The 27,257-nt window shown below is 38.5% G+C and overlaps 3 protein-coding genes and 1 long non-coding RNA gene across 10 annotated transcripts in view; 3 read left to right on the top strand and 1 right to left on the bottom strand.

The window, feature by feature from the left end:
• Nucleotides 1-406: 406 nt before the first annotated feature.
• Nucleotides 407-5,534, top strand: LOC136254516 (TBC1 domain family member 2A-like). The gene is made up of 6 exons (XM_066047239.1): nucleotides 407-503; nucleotides 4,108-4,172; nucleotides 4,225-4,291; nucleotides 4,338-4,477; nucleotides 5,247-5,324; nucleotides 5,374-5,534. Exons 1-5 carry the CDS (start codon nucleotides 480-482, stop codon nucleotides 5,278-5,280), a joined length of 330 nt encoding a protein of 109 aa, XP_065903311.1. The 5' UTR covers nucleotides 407-479; the 3' UTR covers nucleotides 5,281-5,324; nucleotides 5,374-5,534.
• Nucleotides 5,535-6,525: 991 nt separating this feature from the next.
• Nucleotides 6,526-14,979, bottom strand: LOC136254726 (NACHT, LRR and PYD domains-containing protein 3-like). 3 transcript variants are annotated; one of them, XM_066047466.1, is made up of 11 exons: nucleotides 14,867-14,979; nucleotides 9,903-10,255; nucleotides 9,512-9,856; nucleotides 9,224-9,459; nucleotides 7,711-9,174; nucleotides 7,460-7,600; nucleotides 7,016-7,383; nucleotides 6,877-6,958; nucleotides 6,795-6,828; nucleotides 6,688-6,742; nucleotides 6,526-6,641 (listed from the first exon to the last, which is right to left on the bottom strand). In XM_066047466.1, the coding sequence occupies exons 4-10, from the start codon at nucleotides 9,234-9,236 to the stop codon at nucleotides 6,727-6,729; spliced, it is 2,118 nt and encodes a 705-aa protein (XP_065903538.1). In that variant the 5' UTR covers nucleotides 9,237-9,459; nucleotides 9,512-9,856; nucleotides 9,903-10,255; nucleotides 14,867-14,979; the 3' UTR covers nucleotides 6,526-6,641; nucleotides 6,688-6,726. The 3 variants fall into 3 exon arrangements, with proteins under 3 accessions (XP_065903538.1, XP_065903537.1, XP_065903536.1); XM_066047465.1 differs by having other exon boundaries at nucleotides 6,526-6,742; nucleotides 9,903-10,002; nucleotides 10,063-10,255; XM_066047464.1 differs by lacking the exon at nucleotides 14,867-14,979 and having other exon boundaries at nucleotides 6,526-6,742; nucleotides 9,903-12,671.
• LOC136254725 (nuclear pore membrane glycoprotein 210-like) overlaps nucleotides 10,591-27,257 on the top strand; it is an 81,529-nt gene continuing 64,862 nt past the window's right edge. Inside the window, exons 1-6 of one of the 3 annotated variants that reach the window (XM_066047463.1) lie at nucleotides 10,591-10,798; nucleotides 10,868-10,926; nucleotides 10,973-11,068; nucleotides 12,253-12,326; nucleotides 12,377-12,461; nucleotides 12,513-12,576. In XM_066047463.1, the coding sequence (XP_065903535.1) occupies nucleotides 12,382-12,461; nucleotides 12,513-12,576 (144 nt within the window). In that variant the 5' untranslated portion in view covers nucleotides 10,591-10,798; nucleotides 10,868-10,926; nucleotides 10,973-11,068; nucleotides 12,253-12,326; nucleotides 12,377-12,381. Of the gene's footprint in view, nucleotides 10,817-10,867; nucleotides 10,927-10,972; nucleotides 12,327-12,376; nucleotides 12,462-12,512; nucleotides 12,577-27,257 lie in introns of all 3 variants that reach the window. The other 2 variants (XM_066047461.1, XM_066047462.1) reach the window with 2 other exon arrangements.
• The window catches only part of LOC136254727 (uncharacterized), a 15,680-nt gene continuing 3,364 nt past the window's right edge, over nucleotides 14,942-27,257 (top strand). The window contains exons 1-2 of one of the 3 annotated variants that reach the window (XR_010700710.1): nucleotides 21,983-22,210; nucleotides 22,260-22,366. This is a non-coding gene — a long non-coding RNA (uncharacterized lncRNA). Of the gene's footprint in view, nucleotides 15,070-21,982; nucleotides 22,367-27,257 lie in introns of those variants that run through there. The other 2 variants (XR_010700707.1, XR_010700709.1) reach the window with 2 other exon arrangements.

Genomic DNA, 27,257 nt, shown 5'->3' with positions numbered 1-27,257 from the left:
GCTGTGTGTGAGGGACAAATGTAATGAGATACGTAATTCGTGATGTTACTGACATGTAGCTAAAGCCAGGCAAAGGTTTAGGTTAACATCATTGCTTCGTGTGTAATAGTTATTTACTAAACTTTGTTGTCTGCCATGCCAATACTGACAATTGTAAAATTTTGATCGATAACTTATTCTTAATGTAATTGTTTATTGTAATGAGCAGGACTCACAGGCATAATACCTTTATCTCTGTATTTAATAATAATAATGATGATAATAGCAGTGCAGACAAGTGATATAGTTCAAATAACTAGGAACACAATCTACCAGTGAGATTCTAACTAACTATATACATGTTGTGATGAAATACAAGTGTCCCAAAATTCCACCAGATCTCTGGCAACATAATTATAATCATGATGTGGAGATGGGTGTAGTCACATCCCTGGATTACAAGATCCAAATTTTGAGACATACAAAAACTACTAGTTGGGATGATGTATCATCACACAGGAAGGGTATAGAATATTATACTTGTTGTTTTATGGAGAAATCAGGGTGTCTTGTAGATTTTGTAAGTGTGCAGAGTTTTGCTGTTGGCCATACTTGCTTATGTGTTAGCCACTGTAGTGTCTGGACTGTGTTCAGTAGGCCTTCTGAAAATTTTTCCCAAAATGCTTTCAGAAATTATTTTCACCTATATATAGTATTTCAGTACAAAGTGACTGTTTTATTAGAGAGTATTAATCTAAGGAGCATGGGCACGAGTGATTTGCCTGAAATATACACACGAGCACGAGGGCGCAGCCCGAGTGCGAGTGTGTATATTTCAGGCAAATCACAAGTGCCCATGTTACAACTAATATATTCCACTTGGGTGAATCACCTGCAAGTGTACATGGAAACTGCTGGAACGCTTTGCGAGTGTATTTATATGGGACCATGTGACTTTCGATTGTGAATAACGTCGTAAGAGCAACGACAAGGCACTGCTGAGAGGCCAAACGTAAGTGTATCGTCACGAGCATGCAGATCGCTTCGATTGTGGGTACGCAATTAAACACAAGAAGCCCAAATACGAGCTGAACAGCTCATAATGAAGCTTAAGTGCACTATAAAGTACTTGCTATACTAGCCATGAATAAACTAAAGCAGTGAATATGTTTACAGCGCTATAATGGCCTAGCCAATTAAGCGCCACGCCCAGTCACTACGCGTGTGTGACATCGCGCCAGGTGTCAAAACGGTAATGTAAAGACGATTCAACTACACTAAAGTACTTACTTTACTAGCCATGAATAAACTAAAGTAGTGAATACTATTAACACTAATGGCCATATCAATTAAGCGCTACACCCAGTGTCTGTGGGACATCCCCACGTGACTATTGAATGTAACATGTGTAATATAAACTAACCTGTGACCTTCTTCGTTCAGTAAAACAATGAACTATCTTCTTCCCCAAGTCCATGATCTATGCCTTGGCTCACTTCACAAAAACTAAAACCCACTATCGATCCTGTGAAGTGTCGCTATATTAAAGGAGAGGAGATCACACAGTTTCATCAAAGAAATCAAATGATTTCTGAGAATGCTTGGAGTGCATTAATGAGAATAGGAGGTTCAAGTTATATCACTCCTAGGAGGGATATAACTTGTATATACTACCTCCTATTCTCGTTACTGCATTCCTTAGCAGTGCTATTATACCACTTATACATCTTCTCTTCCCTTTGAAGTGAGGTGTGAAAGTGGTATATGTAGTAGTTGTAACATGGGCACGAGTGATTTGCCTGAAGTATACACATGAGCACGAGGGCGCAGCCCGAGTGCTAGTGTGTATATTTCAGGAAAATCACAAGTGCCCATGTTACAACTAATATATTCCACTTGCGTTAATCACCTGCAAGTGTACATGGAAACTGCAGGAATGCTTTGCGAGTGTATTTATATGGGACCATGTGACTTTCGATTGTGGGTAACGTCGTAAGAGCAACGACAAGGCACTGCTGAGAGGCCGAACGTAAGTGTATCGTCACGAGCATGCAGATCGCTTCGATTGTGGGTACGCAATTAAACACAGGAAGTCCAAATACGAGCTGAAGAGCTCATAATGAAGCTCAAGTGCACTATAAAGTACTTACTATACTAGCCATGAATAAACTAAAGCAGTGAATATGTTTACAGCGCTATAATGGCCTAGCCAATTAAGCGCCACGCCCAGTGACTACGCTTGTGTGACATCGCACCAGGTGTCAAAACGGCAATGTAAAGACGATTCAACTACACTAAAGTACTTACTTTACTAGCCATGAATAAACTAAAGTAGTGAATACTATTAACACTAATGGCCAAATCAATTAAGCGCGCTACGCCCAGTGTCTGTGGGACATCCCCACGTGACTATTGAACGTAACATGTTTAATATAAACTAACCTGTGACCTTCTTCATTCAGTAAAACAATGAACTATCTTTTTCCCCAAGTCCATGATCTATGCCTTGGCTCACTTTACAAAAACTAAAACCCACTATCGATCCTGTGAAGTGTCGCTATATTAAAGGAGAGATCACACAGTTTCATCAAAGAAATCAAATGATTTCTGAGAATGCTTGGAATGCATTAATGAGAATAGGAGGTAGTATATGGAGCAACTACCTCCTATTCTCGTTACTGCATTCCTGAGCAGTGCTATTATACCACTTATACACCTTCTCTTCCCTTTGAAGTGAGGTGTGAAATGGTATATGTATGTATGTATAATGCATTTGAGTTGGAACTGAGCCATAGTACAACCATCACTATTCACAACTGATAGTGAGAATCATGATTACTGATAGTATGCAATCATATTATCATGATAAATTAAAGTATGCATTTCTGTGTGACCAAGCACAGAAATGCATAATTTAATTTATCATGATAATCATGCTCTGTTGCAGTTTCCACTGACTGCTCTATTAGGGAGTTTTGATCTATTTTCATGGAATTAATTCTGTAGTTTGAAATATCCACCTAATATACTAGAATTATGCTGACATAGCACTCCAGCCTATTATGCTTTTATTATGCTGGCATATTTGATGCAGAAATACTGTTCAGGAAAGTTTTAATGCCAGTCACAAGTTGACCATATCAATAAAATTCTTTTACAATTATAGAGCTATCATCACCCATCTCACTGACAAGGGAATTTGTTAATGACATGATAATTCCATTACACTTCAATATAGTGGAAGTGGCTTTAAATTGACACATCAACATTAACAATACAACTAATGAGTTGTGTTAGTTCAGTGCAATCGGTTATTAATTAATTAATTGGGTTATTAATAATTAATAACCCATTCACAGCCAAATTATCAGAGACCAATGGCCAAATTGCTAAATTACATCATTCCAACCGTCTAGTACACAGAATTACTTAGTGACCATAATCTAACTACTCACTAAAAGTTAAGGAGGTTGAATATGTTGTTGTTTACACAACAGTAACCACAATGAATTACCAAACAACAAAGTCTAAACTTCAGTAAAAACCAGTCTGAAAAATGCTATCTCAACTAACTACAGTGTCATACAGTACGATAGTACTGGATCACAATTGTGTGGGTGTGGACGTGGCCCATGACAAGCATCACCTAAAATCAGCCTCACTTTTCCCTGACGATGATCAGGCAATATTGGTTAGGTAAAACTGAGCCCAAACATGGCTTCAGAAAGATTGATCCAAAATGCTCTCAACAAGTTGTTACAAATTTTATTTAAAAAAATTTATTACACGTAACTGACTGACTAAGTAACTGACAGATGTCTTCAGACAAGCACTAGTATTTTTTTTAAAATTGTAAATTCAAAAATGAAGTAGGGATCTATGCAACAAAAAGTAGTGAAACAAGAGATGAATGATGGTATTACAACATAGCTCGGTGGGAAAGTCCCTACTTTGGCATTGAACAAAATACTAATGTGCTTGATTACTGAGTATCTGTTAGATTACTGAGTGTTTGTTAGATTACTGAGTGTTTATTAGATTACTGAGGGTTTATTAGATTACTGAGGGTTTACTGTCCTAACACTAACTTGTTCACTATTGTTAATGACATCATATTACCTCATCCAGAGAGTGTTAAAGGATTTGATGATTGAGAAGTTACCAAAATTGACTGCTCATTTGGACCATCACAAGTGAGGGGGTGTGGTATTAGTGATTACATCATTACTGTTGTCATGACTACAGAGTTGATTTCTCACCAGTCACGTTTAACTGGTTTCTAATAGTCTATGTTGATACTGTACCAACTGAGGTAAGCTACATTCCCAATACTACAAGTTCCATTCCAATACTTACAGACCATGTTACAAATATGGGATGCATTCCTATACGAAGGCAGCAAAGTGTTGTTCAGATACTCCATTGTCCTCTTCAAGAATAACAAGGAACAGCTACTCAAACTAGATAACACCTCAGCCATATTTAATCAAGTCCGCAGGTAGGCAAGTTAGCCTATGATCCTCAGAGATTGTCACAGGTTGGTACTCCATACCACATTCCTATACCACTCAGGTTTCTTCCCTGTATATTATGAGGGATACAATTTCTTAGGAATATGTGAACACTTCCTTGGAATTATTAGCAAAAGTTAATTATACACTATGTCAATATTTAATAGGGTTTTCCCCTAAAATTAAATGGTGTACAGGAATTATGTTTGAATTCTTTTGGGAATAATGATGGTGTAAAAGAATTGAGCATTATTCCAATATTTTGGTGCAGTTTTAGAGTATAATTGGTGTAAAATAAATCAAGATCAAGATACTCTAATAGAGCAGTCACTTACTCTAATAGAACAATTGATGTAGAATAGGTCATTATTCATTATACTACTCACAAAGTATCTTGCTAGCAAAAGTAGCTCTTCTGACAAATTGATACAGCTAGATTTAGCAGATATTACTGTAAGTCTTGCTGTGAAATCTACTTACAAGACTGAAGAAAAAGTTAAGTAATTTTGAGAATAATGAGTATATTTTAGGAATATAAGAGAAATTTGGAATAGAATAACGATGAAAATTTTGTGCATAATTCCCACAAGTAGTGTCTGCCAAATTTCTGCTGTTAAAAACCATCCAAATTTAAAGTATTTTACTCATCCAGTAATCAAATTGTTATTACTAATTAATTCTTAATTGTGGTGACCACTATTAGCCAGTGTCAGTAGAGTACTACATTCCCATACTCTATTCTATATTCCATAACAGATTGCATTCTGAGAATCCCATTCCTTCCCAATGAGGGTAGTGAATCACAAGAGGGCACGACATGTCAAACAGATTGAGGTGGGTGTGGCTAGTGTATCACATGACCTCATAGCCCCTCCCCTAACAGGCTGAACAGGAGCAGGTGAGCAGAGAATGAGAACGTTGCCGACGATTATCAGAACATTGTCGTCGTAAAGGTAGTGATATGACAACACTACTGACCAATCATAATAAAATATCTAATTTGTAAATTTGCAATCTTCAAATGAATTTGTATACTAAATATGAGACGTTTGTATAATATTGATGTTGTAGTCTGAGTAGAGTTGGTCTGTGTTGGTAGTAGTTGCTCTAGTCAGCTGGGGAATTCCCTCACTGTCTGTCATAGTTGCTATGACTACTACACTATCCTCTGTTATTACTAGACTAGAGGAATAGTGATAGTTGTACTACTGGATGAGTAATTGTTGTTACTGGAGGACTAGTATTTGTAGTAGTTTGTCAATTATAACAAAAAGTGAGTGTGGGTGTGCTCATGTGAGCCTTGATCTTACTGGACTGTCTGAGGCATTATGAAGGGGTGTGGCTGCTGCAGAATGTATGAGACTTCAATGAAGAGATGGTTGATGATATCATCAGAAGTATTGAGCTGCAAAGACATGTAGGTTTGAAATACACAAGTGTGACTGTTCTATTATGACTGGTAGGCCTGTTTCAAACATGTCAGCAAAATGCTAGCATATTGGGTGGATATTTCAACTATGGAGTTTAATTCCATGAAAATAAATTAATATTCCCTAATAGAGCAGTCAGCAATAGAACATATAGTAGCTCCTTAGATCAATGTTCTCTAATTTGTAGTGAAATACTCTAATAGAGCATTCACTGATTAAAAGTGTTCCAAGATAATTTCCTACCCTAGGAGCATATTACAAGCATAAAAGGGAACACTGAAGAGCATAATAGAGTGAAACTGAATCCCTTGGGACCAGGGGTGGACCATAAGTGTGAAAAGTCCTTATCTCTGAAACTGTGTATAAATGACCTTAGAAAATAATATCAATGTTACCCTAATAGAACAGTCACTATTCTAATAGAGGAGTCATTTGTTAACTGAGTATCCGGATAACTGAAGTTCCACTGTAGGTGAAACTTTTGGAAACCATTTTGGACAAAATTTTGAACATATTAATTTGACTCATGCCCATCAGAACATCTTGGTCTATCATTACATTGCCCCTCCCCCATTTCCACTACCCAAGTCACATGACACAATAGCTAAAGTTAAACTAGCTCATGTGATCATGACAACATCACCTCATGATTATAAACATGATAATTACATAGCAGCTAATTATATTACAATAACTAGTGTCATAATGTGATGATATCTTCCTACAGGTAATTAGAACATGGTAATATTATAGTAATTGTAGCTCACATGATCTGGATGGGTGTGGTCAATTTACATGATGCTGCACTACTTGTGATGTGTCCTATTACCATGACAACAGTAATCACCATGACAACAGTGACACGCACCCATACCTGGATACTCCACTATTCACTTGCACATTCTGACCTGTTGTCATGGTAACACATTATTACATCACACAACACAACCTCCTACCTGTGGTATCATCTTGTCTTACAAGATGATCATCATCTTCACTATTAGTATTGTGCTGTTGTGTGTTCTGTTGTTGTAACTCCTGTAACCATGACAACAATGATGTTAACATGACATTAAAATTATTATCCTCTCCTACCTCTCGTCTCTGTTTCAGTATGATCATCATCTTCTTCACTTCATCATCATCATGGTAGTCACTATACACTTCTTGACAGACTCCATTGTCCACAGCTGACTGTAGTATCAGACGAGCTCCCTCCACAGTGATGGGATTATCTGACACATTTAATCTCCTAACACTGTTGTTGACTAGTAATCCTACTGCAAGTGATCTTGCTCCAGTAAGAGTAATGCCACACCCCCTAACATACAGTTTACTAATCTGACTGTTACTAAGTGTTCCAGCAATGGCAGTGATGCCTTCATCACCAATTTTATTCAATGACATGTTAAGGACTTGTAGTGAACACTTCCCCATAAACACTTCACTGATACAAATGGAATCTGTAGTGATCATAACAGTAATAATCAATTATGATAGGAAACCATATAAATTAACCACAACACTACAAGTCTACACCTTTCACTGATGGTTCACACACTTCTACCCTCAGCTCAGTCAGGATGTTATTGTACTGGAGTTCACTTGATATTAATGACATCCCATCATCACTGATATCATTACTTATACTAACATCTAACACTCTTAATGAGGCACTACCTGTAATGATAACAGTAGACATCACAAACACATACAGCTCAGTGAGGTGTGGTCAATTCACTAACACACAATGGTCACTCAGTGTATCAACAGCTAATAGTGGGGCTTACTTGTCTTCACAATCTTCATTATGTGTACCAGCCCATCAATAGTGAGATCATTGTACATGAGGTCTAACACTTCCAGTAGTTGACCAGTAGTATTCTTGTTGGGGTAATGCTTTACTAACAATTCAGCTCCTTTGTCTCCAATAAGACACCCTAACAATTTCAACTCATAAACTGGATAACATGACATCACATGGGAGATACACACAGTATCGTAAGGTAGTAAACTGTCATTCATCCCCAATCTGATGGGTGTAACTGGTTGAGGTGGACTAGTCTGTTGACTCTCATACAAACACTTCACTGCTGTTACACTATCATCATAATATCCTGATAACTTGGAGAACACAAACTGGAACATTTCACTGGACACTAATCCCGTTACTCCACACAAAAATATAAAAACATTTCGATAGTTCCTAAAGTGTTCACTCAGTAGACGTTGCTGTTCTTCTTGTGATAATGTTGAAATATAAACAGCACACAAAAACTCCTGGATGGTTAAGTGGGAAAAATTATATGTGATAGTGTCTGTGGGTAACTGGTGAGTGTGTGTAGCTTTCAAAAGACCATACCCGTCCCACTCAGCTGTCACCTCTATACCACACTCCTTCAGGTCTGCCACAGTAAAGATGATCTTTGGATCCTTCCACTTCACTGTGTAATCTATATTCGTTAGATGTTCTTCCCTATCAGAGTACCAGTCAAAGAAGCCACAATAAGCTAACCTACACAACAACAATAATGTCCTCACTGCTTCTTTGGGAACACCTGTTAACACTTTACACAATTTCTCCTCAACACTATTAGCTGCTACTGCTACAGTTGAACACTCTTGCTTCCTCTCATTCTCCTTCCTAACTTGTCTCTCTAGTGTCATCACAATGAACAGTCGGTACAGTTGTGTAATGGTGGATGGAAGCTTCTTCTCACTACACTCAAATATATCAACTATCATCACTAAATTCATAGGCACATATGACAAACTCTCTAAATGAGGATACTCCTTCAACTGCTGTGAAAACTCCTCAACACATTTCAAATCATTAGACAATTTCTCCTCTACAAATGTTTGGATTTCCTTTTCACCAAATCCTATCACTTCTACTCTCCTGTCTGCGTCTATCTTCTCACAAGCATGTGGTCTTGATGTGATCACTATTGTGGCTTCCTCCAACAATGTACATGGCTTCTTTACCACACGTACTAAAAATGGATCACTGTCTTGACGTCCGGCTGCCATCTCATCCAATCCCTCCAGGATCACTAGACATCTGCTACCTGCTGACTTCTTCACTTGCTCGTATGTCTCCTCTCCAATATGCTCCATCATCACTTCTTCAATTGACCTTTGCTGGACTGACCTTAATAGTATCAGGATCACAATATCATAGTCCTCAGCTAAAAACCCATCCCTCTTAGCCCACTTCACACAGATCTCATTGGCAAGGGTCGTCTTGCCTATACCTACACAACTCATATTACATCACTACTACTAATACTTTGTAATACTCACCTGGGCCTCCCATTATTAGTATCAGTCGAGGACAAGGTTTATTCTGGTAGTGGAAGATGTCCCTCAGCTCACCAAGTTGCTCCTTCTTCAACAATATTTCATCAACTTGTCCTTGTAATGTTAGTCTTGTTATCTCTTCCAAGTTCTTATCTGCTCTTGTCACCTTTTCTCTAACCTGCTAATACTTGTTGTACTATACTTCATAGTAGGACACTTGTTAGTAGTTGTATGAATACCTAAAGGTCACAACTTCACACACACAACTACAAGACCACCACATCAACTAACCAGTCTCACTATTCACTGTTCCCTCCCTCAGTCTACATCTAATCATTCCTGCCAACTCCTTCACACCATCATACTCACTATCCTCCATCACTTTAATAAGATCATCAAAACTTCTACCAATACCAGTCATCACTGATGGCTTGATCATGTGATCCAGGAGGTGTGTCGCCTTGTCTGCTTGTGTGATCATTGACTTCACTTGATCTTTGACATTACCAGGAAGAAGGTTGACTGAGAACAATTTTGATAAGAAAGTGACATCATTCATTGGTAACATCTCTACTAGTTGAGGGTAGAAGTGTTGGAACACCTTACTAGTTGACATTTCTCCCTCTACTAGTTCACCTGTAATGATATTGGTGGGTAGTGTATAACAAGTCACTCCACTAACCTGATGGCGTCTGTTGTACTGGACTATTCTGGTTGTTGGAAGATTGAGGTAAAGTGACCCCATCAGATTTCTTACTAGAACTGTTCCCCATAATGGACACCTGTATAGTAAATCCTTCCTTCACAACTTCTCAAGCGCGTGTCGATTTATTACTACTCACTAGTCTCGCGTGGCCCGTGGCCAGACTTGCGGGACTGGCCCGCCTCTCGATGTGTTCCCTCCCAATGAAATGACAATCAAACTGATCACTCGTCTATTATCACTAATGGTTGCGTGTGTAGTTTAATAATGTAATTGTAATTGTAATTTTTAAGCAGGGAGTCCACTCAGTAAAACTGATTTTCAGTGGAGCCCTGAACAAACATACAATAGACACATACAATAACTAATAATATACAAAAAAAAAAAACAAACATACATACACAACTAAGGATACATAGACAAAATTACACAGGAATTAAGAATTAAGATAATAATTACGAAATGACGACAAAGTGGCAGCCCCAGTAACAGTGGACTTAAGGTTGTTCCATAAAACAGTTCCTCGGTAGAAAAAAGTTCGCTTGCATGATTAAACTTTTTTCAGTAAACTTTTTTCGCTTTCAAAAAAGTTCGTATGATCATGAAGTGCACGCAGTGTAAGTCAGCCACGCCCCGGAAGTGGGGTGCAAGCATTGTGCGCGTTTAAGTTGTGATGCGCTAAAATGTGGTTGGTGGATGTGTTTACAGCGAGGATTACAGTTGTAGCAATCACTTGAGCCAGTAAATTCGTTCTCTGGCGTGAGAGCTAACACTTTGACTAACCCTAAATGCTTGACAGCAAATTATTATTTATCTGATTTGTCAAAAGACAGGGTGACACCAAAAGGCAGAGCCTGTACAAGGGTGTTTCCAAAGTAAGGATGTCTTAAATGGTGCGCATCATGTAGAACAGTGTAGATGTATTGTTCATGTACAAACTACAGGACTAGTACACAACCTGATGTAGCTAGTGTTCATCCGATTTATCCATCAGCTGGTTTTGGTGAGTATTGTGTCTCACGTGACAAATTTTATGGTGGTTGGTTTAGGTGATAACGCGCATGCGTGTTCCCAAGCTGCTATAGTTAGTCCGAAATCCTCCTCTACTATTAGAAGTAACACTGTAGTGTTGGCTGAGGAACAAGGTGAGTTGTGTGGTGTTGTTGAGGAAATTAAGGTAACTGGATAAAAACATTCATTCCAAATCACATATAGGTTGGTTTTTTGTAAAGATAATTTGCCAAGGCTATTGAGAACATGTATGAAATTTAGGCAAGAGATGCATCACTTTATTACCCTTCAGACCACTTCCAGTACCTGTTAGCTGCTTGTAGAGTTTCCTGCCAAAAAATGTGAGCAGTTAGATAAGAATAATATCACGAGTGCTCACAAAGAGGTTGTGGAGTAGGCAAGAGATTGGCTTCAAAATGGAGGAATACCACAATCGAAGTCCAAACAAGAGATTACAGGGTTGTAATGGGTTCTTGGTGGCTGATATGAAGTAACACAACATATTTGGCCAACTGTATTATGTCATCCACTAGTATACCACTGATTCCTGTAAAGCCATGTGTTTCACAAGGCCAGGAACCGCCATTTGAGCTCATGCACCACCACACAGAAAAGATGTCTGTTAAAACCAGCCTCAAGTAGTTTGAGTAATGCTGATAGTCAAAACCATCACACTGGTATTGTATCTATGCACTGGTGGTGTTTGTTGATTTGCCTGACATGTGATTTTGTAAAATCTGGTCATATACACATGTCCACCTGTACAATTGACATCACTGGTTGGATAGGAGGTGTAGTTCACTTGCTACTGCTTATTGCTTTGAAGATGATGAAAAGGCTATAACTAACTAATGGTGTGCAGTGTTAATATAATATTGTACCATATCACTTCTACCCAAGGGACTGTACTGTACTGTAGTGTAGTCTCTGCTAGTATTAATGATACATGTAATTTTAGAACTCCTTTGATCAGTAGAATTTAACAGAATGGCTTGTTAAGTCACACCCCTTGTTTCTTTAGTTACATCTCTACTCAGTATGATACTATCGTGTTTGTGTTCTTGTACATCTTCATGGTAGAATTCTCTTCCTGCAAACTTATTTCTGTTTTGTGGTAGCCCCTTTGCTCAAGAGACTATACAGTACATATCAATGACATACTGTATTAAAGCCCTCCATTATTCATTTGTATATGAATTGGCCGCCACAGGTTATGAAATTTTAGAATTGACATGTTTAACTATATATGGTATTGTTTGTTGGTTGTCATAGACACCGGTTTAGTGTTGAGATGTGATGTGTTTTTCATTGTATTGAGATTGTCACGACAACAAGAGAACTACTACTTGATGAAGCCCCAGAAGTGTTTGATGTGAGCATTTGACGAGGAAGGTGGGTGTGTACCTAGATGTGTTTAGCAAAAGCAATGGTGTTATTGCTAGGTAACATGTTCAGTAGTTGCCGTGGTCACCTGTCTGAATGGAGCCTATCACCAGTGGGGGAACAAGACCCCGAGGAGATCATCAGGTGGAGTGTTCTGATTGGATGAATTTGTGTGATGACATGTGTTTGGTGTAGTTTTGTACCATTTAGTCAATCAGTTTATCAAACTGACGAGATTATTAAAATGTTGGAGAGTAAGGTATGTCTGTCTTGTGTGATGTAGTGTGTGTTGTTTAAACTCACAAGTAGAAGGAAAAATTAGGAATTTTAAGCTGGATTAGTGATCAAAGAACAAAAAACCAGGGAAACAAGGGAACAGTTGAAAGTTGTGAAAAGTTATACTAGTGGACATCTAATCCCTACTCTTCAGTCTATAACCATGACTGAATTAAGGATTAGATGTCCACTAGTATATCTTTTCACAACTTTCAACTGTTCCCTTGTTTCCCTGGTTTTTTGTTTTTTGATCCCTAATCCAGCTTAATAATAGTTATATGGGTACAATGTGGAGTCTATGAAATTTATAAACCCGAAGGCCCGGGCTGTAGCGCATGAACGAAGCGAGGGCGCTACTAAGGGCTTGAGGGTTTATAAGTTCATAGACTCCACATTGTGCCCGTATAACTGCTTTAGACTCTATTTCACATTACACTCAGATTACTTATCTCATCCGCAGCTGTTTCTGCTGTAGGCTCGGCAAAAGCGGCTGGTTTTCTTGCAATAATACGAACACCATGGCAACTACGCATGTTCACATGACAAAATTAAGTGCCCTCATTACATCACTGCACATGAAAAATGCATAGTGATTGGATAAACCTAGATTTTGAGCATATGTTATGTTGTGCCTTAAAGGCATGGAGTATATTAGAAAACCAGGTGGATTTAATACCCATCCAAAACAGCCTAAATAGAGTCTAAAAGTTCCTACCTGTTTGTTTACTTTTTTTAACAACACAGTTATGACTATTGAATCCACATTAAAATAAAGAATGGCTCCAGGCATTCCATAAAATAATTTTGCATTTGAACGCGTGCCCCAATAATCAGTTACATACTGAATAGTGAGGTGGCCATTGTGCTTCATTTGTAGCTATGCTCTGCTCATTACACACTGTTACAAATGAAGAACAGTACAAGAAACTTCTCTGCAATGAATCCAGTTGCTACAGAAAAAGCGGGTGAAAAGCATGACAGAAGCCATATTGCGCTATCACAAATTGACACCTTGCGTTGTCAACGAAAAGAAATGGGACACAAAGAAGGACAAAGGTAAGTCCATGATACATGTGTTATACATAGTGTGGTTGGTGAAAAGGCACGTCTTGGGATGAAGCGATGTCGAACAGTGAAAAAATCAAACCTGTGGCCTTATCCATTGTCAAATTATGCTTGACTGAAGGCATCAGTTAGTCAGTCAGTCAGTCAGTCAGTCAGTCAGTCAGTCAGTCAGTCAGTCAGTCAGTCAGTCAGTCAGTCAGTCAGTCAGTGAGTTAGTCAGTCAGTCAGTCAGTCAGTCAGTCAGTCAGTCAGTTAGTCAGTTAGTTAGTTAGTTAATTAGTTAGTTAGTTAGTGAGTTAGTCAGTCAGTCAGTTAGTTAGTTAGTTAGTTAGTCAGTCAGTCAGTTAGTTAGTCAGTCAATCAGTCAGTCAGTCAGTCAGTCAGTTAGTTAGTGGGTTAGTGAGTTAGTTAATTAGTCAGTCAGTCAGTCAGTAAGTTATTATTATTATTATTATTATTACTAGGACCGCATCACATACAACCAAGTACATACACCAATGTGACAGCCCCCCAGTGAGGCTATTAGGTGGTGAAGGCATGATCCCCAAATCATCTTAATATGTCACAGTAGTGACAGATATAACACAATAGTGGCATCGTAACTAAAGGCCACCAGTAGCTAAGTGCCAGTGCATCATTGGTGTGGTATAAATGGCACAGTGATGTGTACAAAGTATATGTATACAAAACATACAGGAGAGAACTATACATTATTGCAGTATTGTATGCAGCAATACATTATAGGCAACATCACCAGATAAAAATTATTAGCCAATATACAGCACTGTATATCAACATCAACTAGAGCTAAGTAAGGTTCATCAGTGATGTAGCAATGGCACAGTGATGGGTGACACACTATAGTTATGCATACACAACTTTCAGGAGATAGCTACACAATGCTGTAGGAGTATGCAAGCCAGATGAACCAGATAAAGGAAGACAGCCAAGCCAGCCAGAGCCTAGTAGCTACGCCAGGTGAAGGCAAAAAAGATTAAGCACGTATTGAATTGCCTGACACCAACACAAAGGAAGTTCGCCATGCCAGCTGCACAAGACAAGATTGTTTACTTGTATTTTATATGTACTTGTATTGTAAAGAGCGTGGCATATGTTTTAATGTTTCATTCTTGTATTGTTTATTTACGCGAATGAATCCACTGGCAGCTGGCATGGAGACTTGAGATGTTGCAAACATAAAAACTTACTTGTAATCTTCTTGTTTACACAAGTGGCTTCTGGCTCTCCTGCACGGGCATCGCTAATCTTCTCCTCCGCGCAATCTGTAAATAATTAAGCAAGGGTGTGGTACTGGGCGTTATATAGAATTACGCGTATGGTCAAGTCATCAGCACGAACAGGAGCGACGATTATACGTTTGTGCCTTCATTCACAGGCGAATCTATCCCCGGTTAGTTCATGTCTCTAGGCCTCGTAGTTTTCTCAAACATTAATTATTAATTATTTATTTATTTATTTATGACGTAATTTTAACCGCGTTTCGTATTATTCTTACTACTTGGTTGTATAATTATTGTTTACTGTGTAAAACCTCTTACAAAGAGTATATACAAACACAGATAATAAATCAGCAAACTTAAGTATGTGATTAATTGATGTTCAGCTAGCCTCGCTTTAAATTAGTCTAAACTTGAACAGGTGATGAGGAGGTCGTTGGGTAAATTATTCCAAATCTTTATACTTGAAGGGAAGAATGAGTTAAGGTATGAGTTTACTCTTGTGTTTGGCTGTAACAGCCTCATTGAATGACCTCACAGAGAATAGTTAGATGGAGCTGGTATGAGTATGGTATCAGTCGGTATATCTATTAATTGGTACATGATCTTAAACATTGTGATCACTTTCAGCCTGTTTCTACAGTGAGCCAGAGGTGACCAATTCAAATTTTGCAACATATTTGTGACACTTGCATATGAAGAATAATTATTGTACACAAACCTCGCACACCATCTTTGAACTGATTTAATAGCTAAGATATCCTTTTGTGTATAAGGGTCCCAGACCACACAGACATACTCTAGGATTGGTTTAATAAGTGACTTGTAACAACTCACTTTGACCGAGATTGGGCAGCTATGAAAGTTACGTTGTAAAAATCCTTTGATACTGTTAGCTTTGTTAGTTATTTGTCTAATGTGTTCAGACCAGGATAGCTTCGAGTCAATAGTAAGACCTATAGGTACTTGGTGTGCGTCACCTCCTGCACAACAGTGTCATACAAAGTGTAATGGTAAACTATAGGCTTTTTCTTGTATGTTATTCTGATGAATTCACGTTTCTTAACGTTAAATGTCATTTTCCATTTATTTGCCCATCTTTCCAAAATAGTTAGATCTTTCTGAAGTTGGTAACAGTCTTCTTTTGAGTTAATAGGGGTGTACAGAATGACGTCATCTGCATATAATCTTACTGTCGATAGTATGTTTTTTGGTAAATCATTTATGAAGCATATGAGCAAGAACGGTTCCTTGTGGAACTCCTGATTTCACTTGAGTTACGTCACTTTGCTCACCATTAACTAATACCTGTTGTCGTCTTCCAGTAAGAAAATCTTTCAACCATTCCAAAGTGTTGCCCTGGATACCATAATGATGTAGTTTATGGTAGAGATGTTGGCGTGATGGCATAAATGTCTAGGATTGCCCGGACAAATCCCTTTGTCCTATGATATTACAGAATGTCCCAAGTAAGACCTTTCTGTCCTATCAGAGAACGAATGTCATCCCAACCTATAATCACCTATACTGTCCCAAGACCAAGTATATGTAGTCCCTGCAAGACCTGGGACACTAAAGGACATCCCAAGACAGTCCTGGTGTTGTCCATCTATTATTTCCCAAGTCCAAGTAGTCCCTGTAAATTCCTTAAGTGTCCTTGTTATAAAGACTCTTTCTAGTCCCAGTCCCCAATGGTCCTTTTTATCCTAGGACATGTTGGGAATTCCTTAAGTGTCCTTGTTGTAAAGACCCTCTCTAGTCCTAGTCCCCAATGGTCCTTTTTATCCTAGGACATGTTGGGAATTCCTTAAGTGTCCTTGTTATAAAGACCCTCTCTAGTCCCAGTCCCCAATGGTCCTTTTTATCCTAGGACATGTTGGGAATTCCTTAAGTGTCCATGTTGTAAAGACCCTCTCTAGTCCTAGTCCCCAATGGTCCTTTTTATCCTAGGACATGTTGGGAATTCCTTAAGTGTCCTTGTTGTAAAGACCCTCTCTAGTCCCAGTCCCCAATGGTCCTTTTTATCCTAGGACATGTTGGGAATTCCTTAAGTGTCCTTGTTGTAAAGACCCTCTCTAGTCCCAGTCCCCAATGGTCCTTTTTATCCTAGGACATGTTGGGAATTCTTTAAGTGTCCTTGCTGTAAAGACCCTCTCTAGTCCCAGTCCCCAATGGTCCTTTTATCCTGGGATGTGTTGGGAATTCTTTAAGTGTCCTAGTTGTAAAGACTTTCTCTAGTCCCAGTCCCCAATGGTCCTTTTATCCTGGGATGTGTTGGGAATTCTTTAAGTGTCCTTGTTGTAAAGACTTTCTCTAGTCCCGTTCCCCAATTGTCCTTTTACCCTAGGACGTGTTAGGAATTCCTTAAGTGTCCTTGTTATAAACACTCTCTAGCAATGATCCTTTTTTATCCTAGGACTTGTTGGGAATTTGTCCTTGTTGTAAAGACTGTCTCTAGTACCAGTCCTCAACGGTCCCTTTTACCAAAGACATGTTGAGAATTTTTAAAGTGTCCTTGTTCTACATCCTATTGCTGTAGTATAAACATTTCATGTGGTTTACATATGCTTATTCAAGAGAAGGATCAATAATACTTGGTATGGTTTCTTTGCATGAAGAAGATGACTTTGACCACTAGACTTGCACAGATTGGACCAATTTTTTCTTTTGTGTGTGGATGGGGAAAGTGGTAGGGTAGAATTTCTGTGTAGTGTTTTGCTTGTTCTGTGGTGAATACTACGTAATTTGCAAAGCCGTTCTCTTTTCACAATTTCAACTCAGTAGTGTGTTGTGGTCATTTTAAACGAACCATCAAGTAGCTGTACAGTATTTTACCTTACGCAATGAGTTTTGATAAAATTTAATGTATATTGCGCACATTAGCATATAATGAGTACTGATTGGCAAGGCCATTATGATCATACTACAGTTACAGTGTATGTGTTCAGTGGTTCATCTTGGAATTGTAAAGCAGAATTTGAGTGCCCTTGAATGCTATAGCAGGGTAACAAAGCAGTATTAAATAATAGTATACATAATATGCTTTGATCTTTGGAAGATAATGAAGTCTTTAAATCCACCAGGTTTTTAAATGGTTAGAAACCTGCTAGCAGAAAGACCTCCATTACAAATCTCACATTCAATCATTAATGTGCCATGCTCTTACAAGCATATTGCTGCATGGCTAATAGCCAGCTAAAGGCAAGCAGTCACCCTGGCCAACAGCAGTTTACCCACTTCATTCATTTTATAAGCATGCCTAGAAAATTTTTATTGTGGGAGGTAGAATCTAGTGTTGCAGCTACGTTTGTTATGATGAATGGACAGTTCTAGACATATCATGGAAAAAAAATTGTTTAATTTGCATCCTCTATTAAGCCATGAAGGACTTCAATGTTACAATAAGGTGTGAGCTTTGATTTCTCCAGATCTTTGACAAAAACATGTTCAGTCTTTCACACTTATTTTAACATTGAATGACTCATAATCCAATCCCACAATGACTCCACCTACGTAGCTATTGCCCATGTAAAATGCCACCATTGTCAAAGTTAATTAGAGACCACACCCTTGGATCTATGTGCTTTAAAAACCTCGATCCTTGTACTAGGTCTCTTTATACAACCAAGTACTAAGAATAATACATAATACGGTTAAAATTATGTAATAAATAATGAATGAATGAATGAATAAATAAATAAGTAATGTTTGAGAAAACTACAAGTCCTAGAGACATGAACTAAGCGGAGATAGATTCGCCTGTGAATGAAGGCACAACCGTATAATAAGTACGCCTGTTTGTGCCGATGACTTTACCGTACATGTATTCTATATAACGCCCAGCACCACACCTTTGCTTAATTACAGATTGTGTGAAGGAGAAGATTACTAAATGCCCACGAAGTGGAAGTGATAGCAAGAGAGCCAGAGGCCACTTTACACGTAAACAACAAGATTACAAGTAAGTTTATATGTTTGTAACTGTGTATTTTGTATGCAGGACATGTGCTCCAGTGAACAACCAGCTGATGCCCAGCTGGGATACCAGCTGATTTGCTCATAATTTAAACAACTAGCTGATGCACTCGTGAACAACAAGGTATTAAATGTAATACAGTGGAACCTGTGTTACAGTCACCTGGATTAAGCAGTCACCTCTGCATAACAGCCATGGTCACGAGGTCCCAAATATTTTCCCATACAAATGTATGCTCGCGTGGCCAGACCGATTTTTCTTCGTCACGGCGCTTATCGATTAGAGATTATAAGCGCCTACTCCGAAATAGGGTCTGGTCCAGAATCAATACGTAAACTCGTTTTCACACCCCAAGCAAGAGCTCGGGGTGTTTAATCAACTTACGTCATAAAACGTATACTTCCTTTTAATTTTCAAGCCACGTACGCACTGGAAATGTCATGAACGATAGCCGGTAGAGTCGATGAGAAACACTGAGGCTGGTTTTCTAAGGCTAAAAAGAACACGGGTTGATTCCTTGCTCAGTTCGCCTTTAGCCTTTTCGTTTTCACAAGGAATCGATCCGTGACCTTTTTAATCAGCCTCAGTGTCTCTCATCAACTCCACCGGCTATCGTTCATGGCATTTCCAGTGTGTACGTGGCTTGAAATTTAAAAGGAAGTATACGTTTTATGACGAAAGTTGATTAAACACCCCGAGCTCTTGCTTGGGGTGTGAAAACGAGTTTACGTATTGATTCTGGACCAGACCCTATTTCGGAGTAGGCGCTTATAATCTCTAATCGATAAGCGCCGTGACGGAGAAAAAGCGGTCTGGCCACGCGAGACTATGCATTGTGGTCTGCATTAAGCGGTCACCTGTATAGAGTAGAGGCTGGTATTATGGGACAGGGGGTAATATGGGTCACATAGCTTAAAACAATTGTAGTGGGTTAAATCCTGCAGATTCAGGAGTAAAGAGATAGTACCTATTCAGATCATCACAAATAGTGATTATAAGTCAACCACAATACTAATTAGGGAATAATATAGCTCCTAAAATTTGCTATATCATAATGGAGGACTGTCAATGATTGTCTTTGTACCACTCACTATGCAGTAAAGAGTACGAAGATGTGAAGCGCATGTACTAAGTCAACTAATCTACTTTGACTGTCTACAGTGTCCCTGCTACCTCTTACATATGAAATTTACCATGATCAAATACGAAATAGTCAACTTGCAAGCACAGCGTCTCATAATACCCCCATATGTCTCATAATACACACACCTACAGTGTTCCAGAAAAATGATTAAACAGACCACCAAATGGTATGAAAATTTTTGAAATTTTAGGATAATATAGTTTATGAGCATACCTTTCCCTATTAGTATTGTGAAATACCAGGGTTACAGTTTAAGGTAATAGCAATGCTTTGAAGTTAAGTGTCTCATAACTACCACCACTACTCTAACACGTATAACGGCCAACCAACAATTTGCCTATGAATCACTGTATACATAACTTTCTCCTTCGTATAGTGGTCGTTACCTTTTATGATGGCTTGTTAAGCCAATTTCCTGGTACCACGGCACCGTTTCAATTAATGCGCAATTATCACACTTCCTGCCTTTCAATGAATACTATATAATCAATCAGGTTTTATTGCTTAAGCGTATTCAATAGCTATAAGCAACATTCATAGACTCACCTTACCCTTTCTGTACTAAATATTCAGACTGTATTGCAGTTGGCGCGAGCCTCTTAATAATAATTATTCATTTATAACAGTCATAGCCACTAAAATGCTGCTGACCACCTTATGCAGGTTTTCTCTATAACAGCCACCTGTATATAAAGGCCAGATATATTTGGTCCCAAGGTGACCATTATAGACACGTTCCACTGTACTTGTAGTTGTATTATACATCTTCATCCTTCATCTGGCTTGCTAGCAGCTGGAATTATTTTCGACCTGGCTTACTACGCTACTGTGAGTCTGTAATAAACAAGAAGATGTATTGCTGCATATACAACAATGTGTAACTATCTCCTGTATGTTGTGCATGGCTGTATGCATAATATTATAGACTGTGATCACTGTGCCAACTAGTGCCAATGCCACACCGCTGATATACTGGCACATCACCAGTGGCCTCTAGTTACAATAGAGTCTGTTGTGCCATATTGGCTTGATTGGGATCAATTGTTAATTGAGCCATCACCATGTCCCTTGTTCTGCATAGGCTCACTTCATTGCTGAGTCATTTTCAGAGACACATCACACTTACAATATAAACTTTCAATATAGCTAACTTAACTTGGTTTTTGTGTAGGTTGTGTTTTAGTATTGTGGTGTTCTGATGCCAGTTAAACTCCCTTGACTGTGTACATATGCATATGTATCATTTCCTGTGCATCTTTTTCTACATGATCTGCACACACTGTGTTGGCCATGCACTGTTTGTACATGCCCCATTAGTAGGTTGTCCCATTGGTGATTATACTTAGCTGTATTTGCCCCTGGCCTAGAATAATAATAACAATAACCTACACTTTATTACTGTGCTACGAATCATCGTCACTAAATACACCCATAGAAATCATGAGCAAAGCTCTGATTGACCTTATCAGTTATCTCTAGACCATAACTGTATTAATGAAACTACAGTAGTTAGACTTGTGGCAAAGCATAGGTGAAATAATAGCATCATACAGTATGGTAGTACTGTATGTTAGGGATCATGAAGAATTGGGTTTTCCTAGCCAAAAAATTCACCCAAAAACTAGCTTCACAACTCCATCCTGGCACCTTGGCAGTATTGGTTAGGTATAACCAAGCCCAAAAGTGCCTTCAGTAGGCTTGCAATAAATAGTTACGAAATTTAAAATAAAAAATTATTCAATGGAATTTTATACTGACTAACTGCCTGCCTGCCTGCCTGCCTGCCCTGCCTTCAGGCAAGGGTAACTCGATAACGGCTAAGGCTATGGGCTTAATTTTTCACTGTTCGACGTCGCTTCGTCCCGAGACGTGCCTTTTGGCATACTGCTGTACGTACAGTGCATGCATCATGGACTTACCCTTGTCCTCCTTTGTGTCCCATTTTTTTTGCTGACAGCCTAAACTGTCGATTCGCGGTAGCGTGATGCATGGCTTCCCTACAGTACGTTTGTAAACGGGAATTGTCCGTATCTTCCGTGGTGAACAGACTGATTGCAGAGATGATTCTAACACTGTTCTTTGCTTGTAATACTGTGTAACGGGCTGAACATAGCTGAAAGCGAAGAGTAATGGCCGCTGCACTTTTGAGGCAGTAATTGATAGTCGGGGGCGCGTGAATCGTCATGTTTTCGAGGTGACTGGATTGTTGCAGAGGCACTTCTTCTACTGTTTTTCATCTGTAGCACTGTGGATTGGACCGAACACAGCTGAAAGCGAAGCATATTGGCCACTGCACTTTCGAAGCAGTTTGATAGCTGGGGCACGCTCTCAGATGAAAACATTAATTAAGGTGCCATCCTTTCTTTTGATGTGGTATGTGTGGGTTCACCAGTCTTAATAATGTTACAAAAAAGTAAGCAAAGAAGTTAAAGGAAAATTTGAAATTTGAAATTCGATTAGGGATCATAGAAAAAAAAGTAAGGAAACAAGGGAGATCGCCTACACCTGCAGATATACTAGTGAACATTTAATCCCTAATTCAGTCTTGGTCTTGGGGTATAGACTGGATTAGAGATTAAAAGTTCACTAGTGTATCTGCAGGTGTAGGCGATCTCCCTTGTTTCCTTACTTTTTTTTTTATGATCCCTAATCGAACTTAAAATTTCAAATTTTTCCTTTAACTTGTTTTTCTAGAAGACAATCCAACCTGCCATAATACACCAGACTGCCAATATATTATCCAATTAACATTCCATGGCTTCTTGTAAAGTGGTCTAGAACATAAAAGAAAGGCGAATTGTAGTAGGAGGCAAACACTTGTCGGAACCAGAGGAAACACATGCCACTTGTGAGTTTGCTACTGTAGAGTGAAATAGTGACCTCGTTTGGTCTCTATTCTTGTAACTGCATGCAGTCAGGCAGGCATGTGGGTAGGCAAGGGGACCAAAATTGGGTTTCAAGTATTTTTAAATTCAATCTCCAGTTGTCTGCATTTTCTTGTTTTAAATGCTGAATTGATGTCACTAACGGGTCATTCCATGTCAAATCACCAAGGAATCACAAGGTCACCACTCAGGTTTTGATGAAACTTGGTGTGTTTGTAGTACACCTGGTGTTCATCAATTTTTAGTCTCATACACCGCATAGTTTCTGATTTATGACCACAAATATTTTGAATATTTCATGAAAAATTGGTCTGTCTCATGGTACAAAATAAACTGTAGCTCATCACTGTCTTAGTATTTTTAAATGAATTTTTCAGTGATTGAAGAGTTTTGATTGACCTTTCAAGTGGCCCATAAATTATGGGATGTGCACTTAATTAGGCTCAAATAAAAGCTTCAATCCTTAATATTTCAAAAAGTGCTGCTTCAAATTCTTTGAATTTTCTAGTGAATACATATTGGGTCATGGTCTATTGATAAAATTTTTTTTGGTGGGGCCACAATGGGTTCAAGTGATATAATTAAATGTGTTGTGGTATGTAGTGGAATTTTGTGTCTATTATTGCTGCATGGGAATCTACACCTCTAATAACCACTCCTAATAAGGCCATGCCAACTTTCCAGTAGTGCAACTTGTATTAGTGACTACCTGTATTTAAAGACCACCTTTGTGCTCCAGTTTATTTCCATTTTAGTCTGATTTGCCATATAGTCCCACTGTCCCACCTTAAGCTTGTCCTGACTATAGCAAAGCAAACATAGTCATTATCAAACATGGACACCACCATGTATCCATTAGTTATCCTCTTAATTTACCATCACAGTAGTACAATACACCAAAGCCACACTACATAATATAATGTAGCCACTCTGTAATGTGGACAGCTTGAGAACTATGGCACTAGCTCATTATTTTAATGAAGTACACACATCAGCACTGATCTCATAATGTTATTTTGGCTCCAGGGTTTTACTTTGTACATATTACAATACGTGTGTGAATTTTACTACGGCATTTTAAATGTATTTCAGTACTGTGCACACTTTGAAGACAGTACAAGCAGTCTTGATTCTATGGAACCATATGATAAATAGTTCGTATAAGAAAACTCATAAAGTGTCTGTCCAGAGGTATGAGTGCATGCATGTGCACCATTAAATTAATTGTTAATTCTTTTGGTATTAACAAGAGTCCTGGCTATCAAGCTACCCTACATTTTATTTTTCCACTGTGCAACCCCCATAATGTTATTTTCAAAACTTCAAAAACTGTCAGCTGTTGTTAAACTAAAACATTTTGAAGTTTAGCTGTTAAAAAGTAATAGCACCAGTTCACTTTAGATGAAAATGCTACACTACTATATAGAAGTTGTATACTCAATTTGAAATGATGATAAACTCATGAGCAGCATAGTAGATCTTGGTGCCATTGGTGGGTTGATTAATATGCCAATTTTTCATGAAATATTCAAAATATTTGTGGTCATAAATCTGAAACTATGCGGTGTATGGAGCCAAAAATTGGTGTGGGTGATAAGTACCATAGGTACTCCAAACACACCAAGTTTCATAAAGCCCGAGAGGTGACCTTACGATTCTTTGGTGATTTGGCATGGAATGACCCTAATTAAGACTATTCCATAAAGGTTGTTCTATGATGGTTTAACAGTGGTATTTTGGTGCACACGGGTACCATTTATTTTAGGAGGAGCCCTACTAAACACTACTACCATGATGTGTACTTGTTAGATAATATGCAATTCATTCAACATGTATGACAGGGTGCGTGACTTGAAATGCCTACATCACACAAAGCTGAAGTAACAGCTTACTTCACACTTGTGAGACCTTGAATGTTGTAATATCATGTGATTAAGAACATTGATAGTCTATGCTATGGAGAGCTGCAGGTGGATCAAAAGTGCCGTTTTGTTACTTTCAGTTGACTAGAACACATATCTAAAGGAATGTGGCTTTGGAACTGATACATAATTAGTCTATGCTTGTGCTGTGATGCCATATGCTATCCTAAATCAATTTACTTCTATCCAGCGTTATGGTTATACGTATGTGACTAGTCTGGGAAAAACAGTCTTATCGCCCATGGCAGCAGATTTGATTTTTCACCAAGAACACAAAGCTACATGAATAAACTATCAAATTTCATCATCTATACCAGCCAACTTCAGTTTTTACTGGCTTGCTTTTCCCAAGCACAGTGGCGATCCGTACAAGTGGTCTGGGGCCTTAACAGAGTTCTGGCCACCACAGGGATGACCTGTGTAGCTCTGTGGTGTTGAATAAAGACTTTTGCTACAAATGTCTTTTCATTTCAGCCAGTTTTGATATCTGAATGCCCCATAACTTGACCTAATCCATCCCTGCACCTTCCTCTTTAATTTTTTAAATAACCCCTAGCCTTCCTCTGGCCCCTGCCTCCCACCCCTTTAGAGCTAGCCTGATACAGTTAACCTCAGTTTAAAATCTATCTCAAATGGCGGGAAACATAGCTGTTGGCTACTTGTACGATGGATGTTCTGGAAGATAAGTAAAACATGTGAAAATTTGGTACTCATAGTTTCAACCATTGGTGAGCTACAGCACACTGAATACTTAAAACCATTTCTTGATACTTTTATAGACGATAAGACTAGTTTTCCCAGACTGGATCACATTTTCAGATGAACTCCAGATCTTTGACACTTCATTCACTACCCCTCTCCATTTATGCTATTCGCTATTCATTTTTAACCCAAGAGCACCCCCACAGTAGGCACGCACATGGTTTCCTGTAATTGGTTTGTCAAAAACTGCGTGTCTGCTTGTTTGCGTGTTTGTACAGCTTTCCAACAGCGACGTGAGCAAACAGGCTTTGAGCTACAGAAATAAACCTTCACTCAATGCATAAAGGCTGTTTACCTACTGTATTAAAGGTTAGCTATGTATCTGTTTTAGTCAAAGGGATATATGCGATGTAGCCAGTGAAATAATGTGTATAAAAGTTCAGTAGGGGCTAACCTACATAACAGGCATATGGTGACTGAAAAACAATATACAGGAGCTACAAGGAGTGGTGTACTTTTCAAGTTAAAAAGGAAAATTACCTGAATCATGAGAATCTTTAAACCAGAGGAATCATCATACGTGTTACTTACATCTTTTTGGGTATCAACCAATTTGCAAAATGCTTGTACAAATGTTAGTAGCTATGACACTTGCATGGCAAACAAGATACTATAAAAATATGGTAATACGCATATAGCAGGACTTCTGTGAAGAAATTCATTTAAATTCTCTCTCTCCACTTTGCATTATAGCAGCTGAAGTATCATACACAATATTATGTGATTTTTGGCTGGTGTTATTGCCAGGTGATAAGCCTGTTTAGACTTGTCCTTAGTGATCTCCCAACTATTCCCTGTTCAACTATCATCATATTTCTCAAGTAGGTTTTTATCCTTCTGAAATCTTCTCACCATGGACCCAAGTCTACCAAATGCAGTATTCACATTTTCATTCTGCCATGGCCACGATATCTACCTCAAAACAAATAGTGGAATTTGATTAACATCTAATACACTATAAATGATGTTTAGAACCTGAACCACTTTCCTGTAATATCATACAGGATGGTAGTACTGTATATTAGGGATCATGAAGAACTGGGCTTTTCCAGTGAAAAATATCACCCTAAAACCAGCTACAATTTCTTTCATGATAGCTTGGTAACATTGGTTAAACCAGGCACAGCCAAGCCTGAAAACGTCTTCAGCCAAACCCTTCGAGAGGTGTGCATGCCTTTTTGCCAACCGCAGTATGTACAATACACACATCATGGACTTATTTTGTGTTCCATTTCTTTCCGCTGACAATGCAAGGTGTCGATTTGCAATAGCGTGATGCAGCTTCCCTGTGGCTGTGTTTACTTATTGCCTGTATTTTCCATAGTGACTGGATTAATACAGTGAATTATGTTATAAATACAGGAAAAAAGAAAAATTATAAATTTTAAGCTGGCTTGGATTGAAGAAAAAAGTTGTGAAACAAGGGAACAGCTATTAAAAAGTGGTGAAACAAGGAAGGTGACCTATATCTGCAGATATAGACTAGTGTATATTTAATCCCTAGTGCAGTCATGGGTATAGACTGAAGTTTAATGAAGATTAAATGTCAACCAGTATATCTGCAGTATTAGCTAACCTTCCTTCTTTCACAACTTTTTAGCTATTCCCTTGTTTATACTTTTATTCCTTAAAATTCCTTCTACTTGTAAAAAGATATATCGAATCTTTGAAG

This window comes from Dysidea avara, chromosome 4 (genome assembly GCF_963678975.1).
Source record: "Dysidea avara chromosome 4, odDysAvar1.4, whole genome shotgun sequence".
Classification (NCBI taxonomy): Eukaryota; Metazoa; Porifera; class Demospongiae; order Dictyoceratida; family Dysideidae; genus Dysidea; species Dysidea avara.
This window is presented reverse-complemented; position numbering and strand designations above follow the sequence as displayed.

Bases quoted from the DNA above. Each gene is read 5' to 3' on its own strand.
- LOC136254516 (XM_066047239.1), top strand. From the start codon at position 480: ATGATGTATCATCACACAGGAAGG. The intron at 4,173-4,224 runs GTGAGGGGGTGT...TCATGACTACAG, and splicing joins GCTCATTTGGACCATCACAA to AGTTGATTTCTCACCAGTCA. The intron at 4,478-5,246 runs GTAGGCAAGTTA...ATTCCATAACAG, and splicing joins ATATTTAATCAAGTCCGCAG to ATTGCATTCTGAGAATCCCA.
- LOC136254726 (XM_066047466.1), bottom strand. The intron at 7,384-7,459 runs GTGTAGACTTGT...TGATCACTACAG, and splicing joins GTGTGAACCATCAGTGAAAG to ATTCCATTTGTATCAGTGAA. The intron at 6,829-6,876 runs GTAGGAGGTTGT...CCATGACAACAG, and splicing joins AAGACAAGATGATACCACAG to GTCAGAATGTGCAAGTGAAT.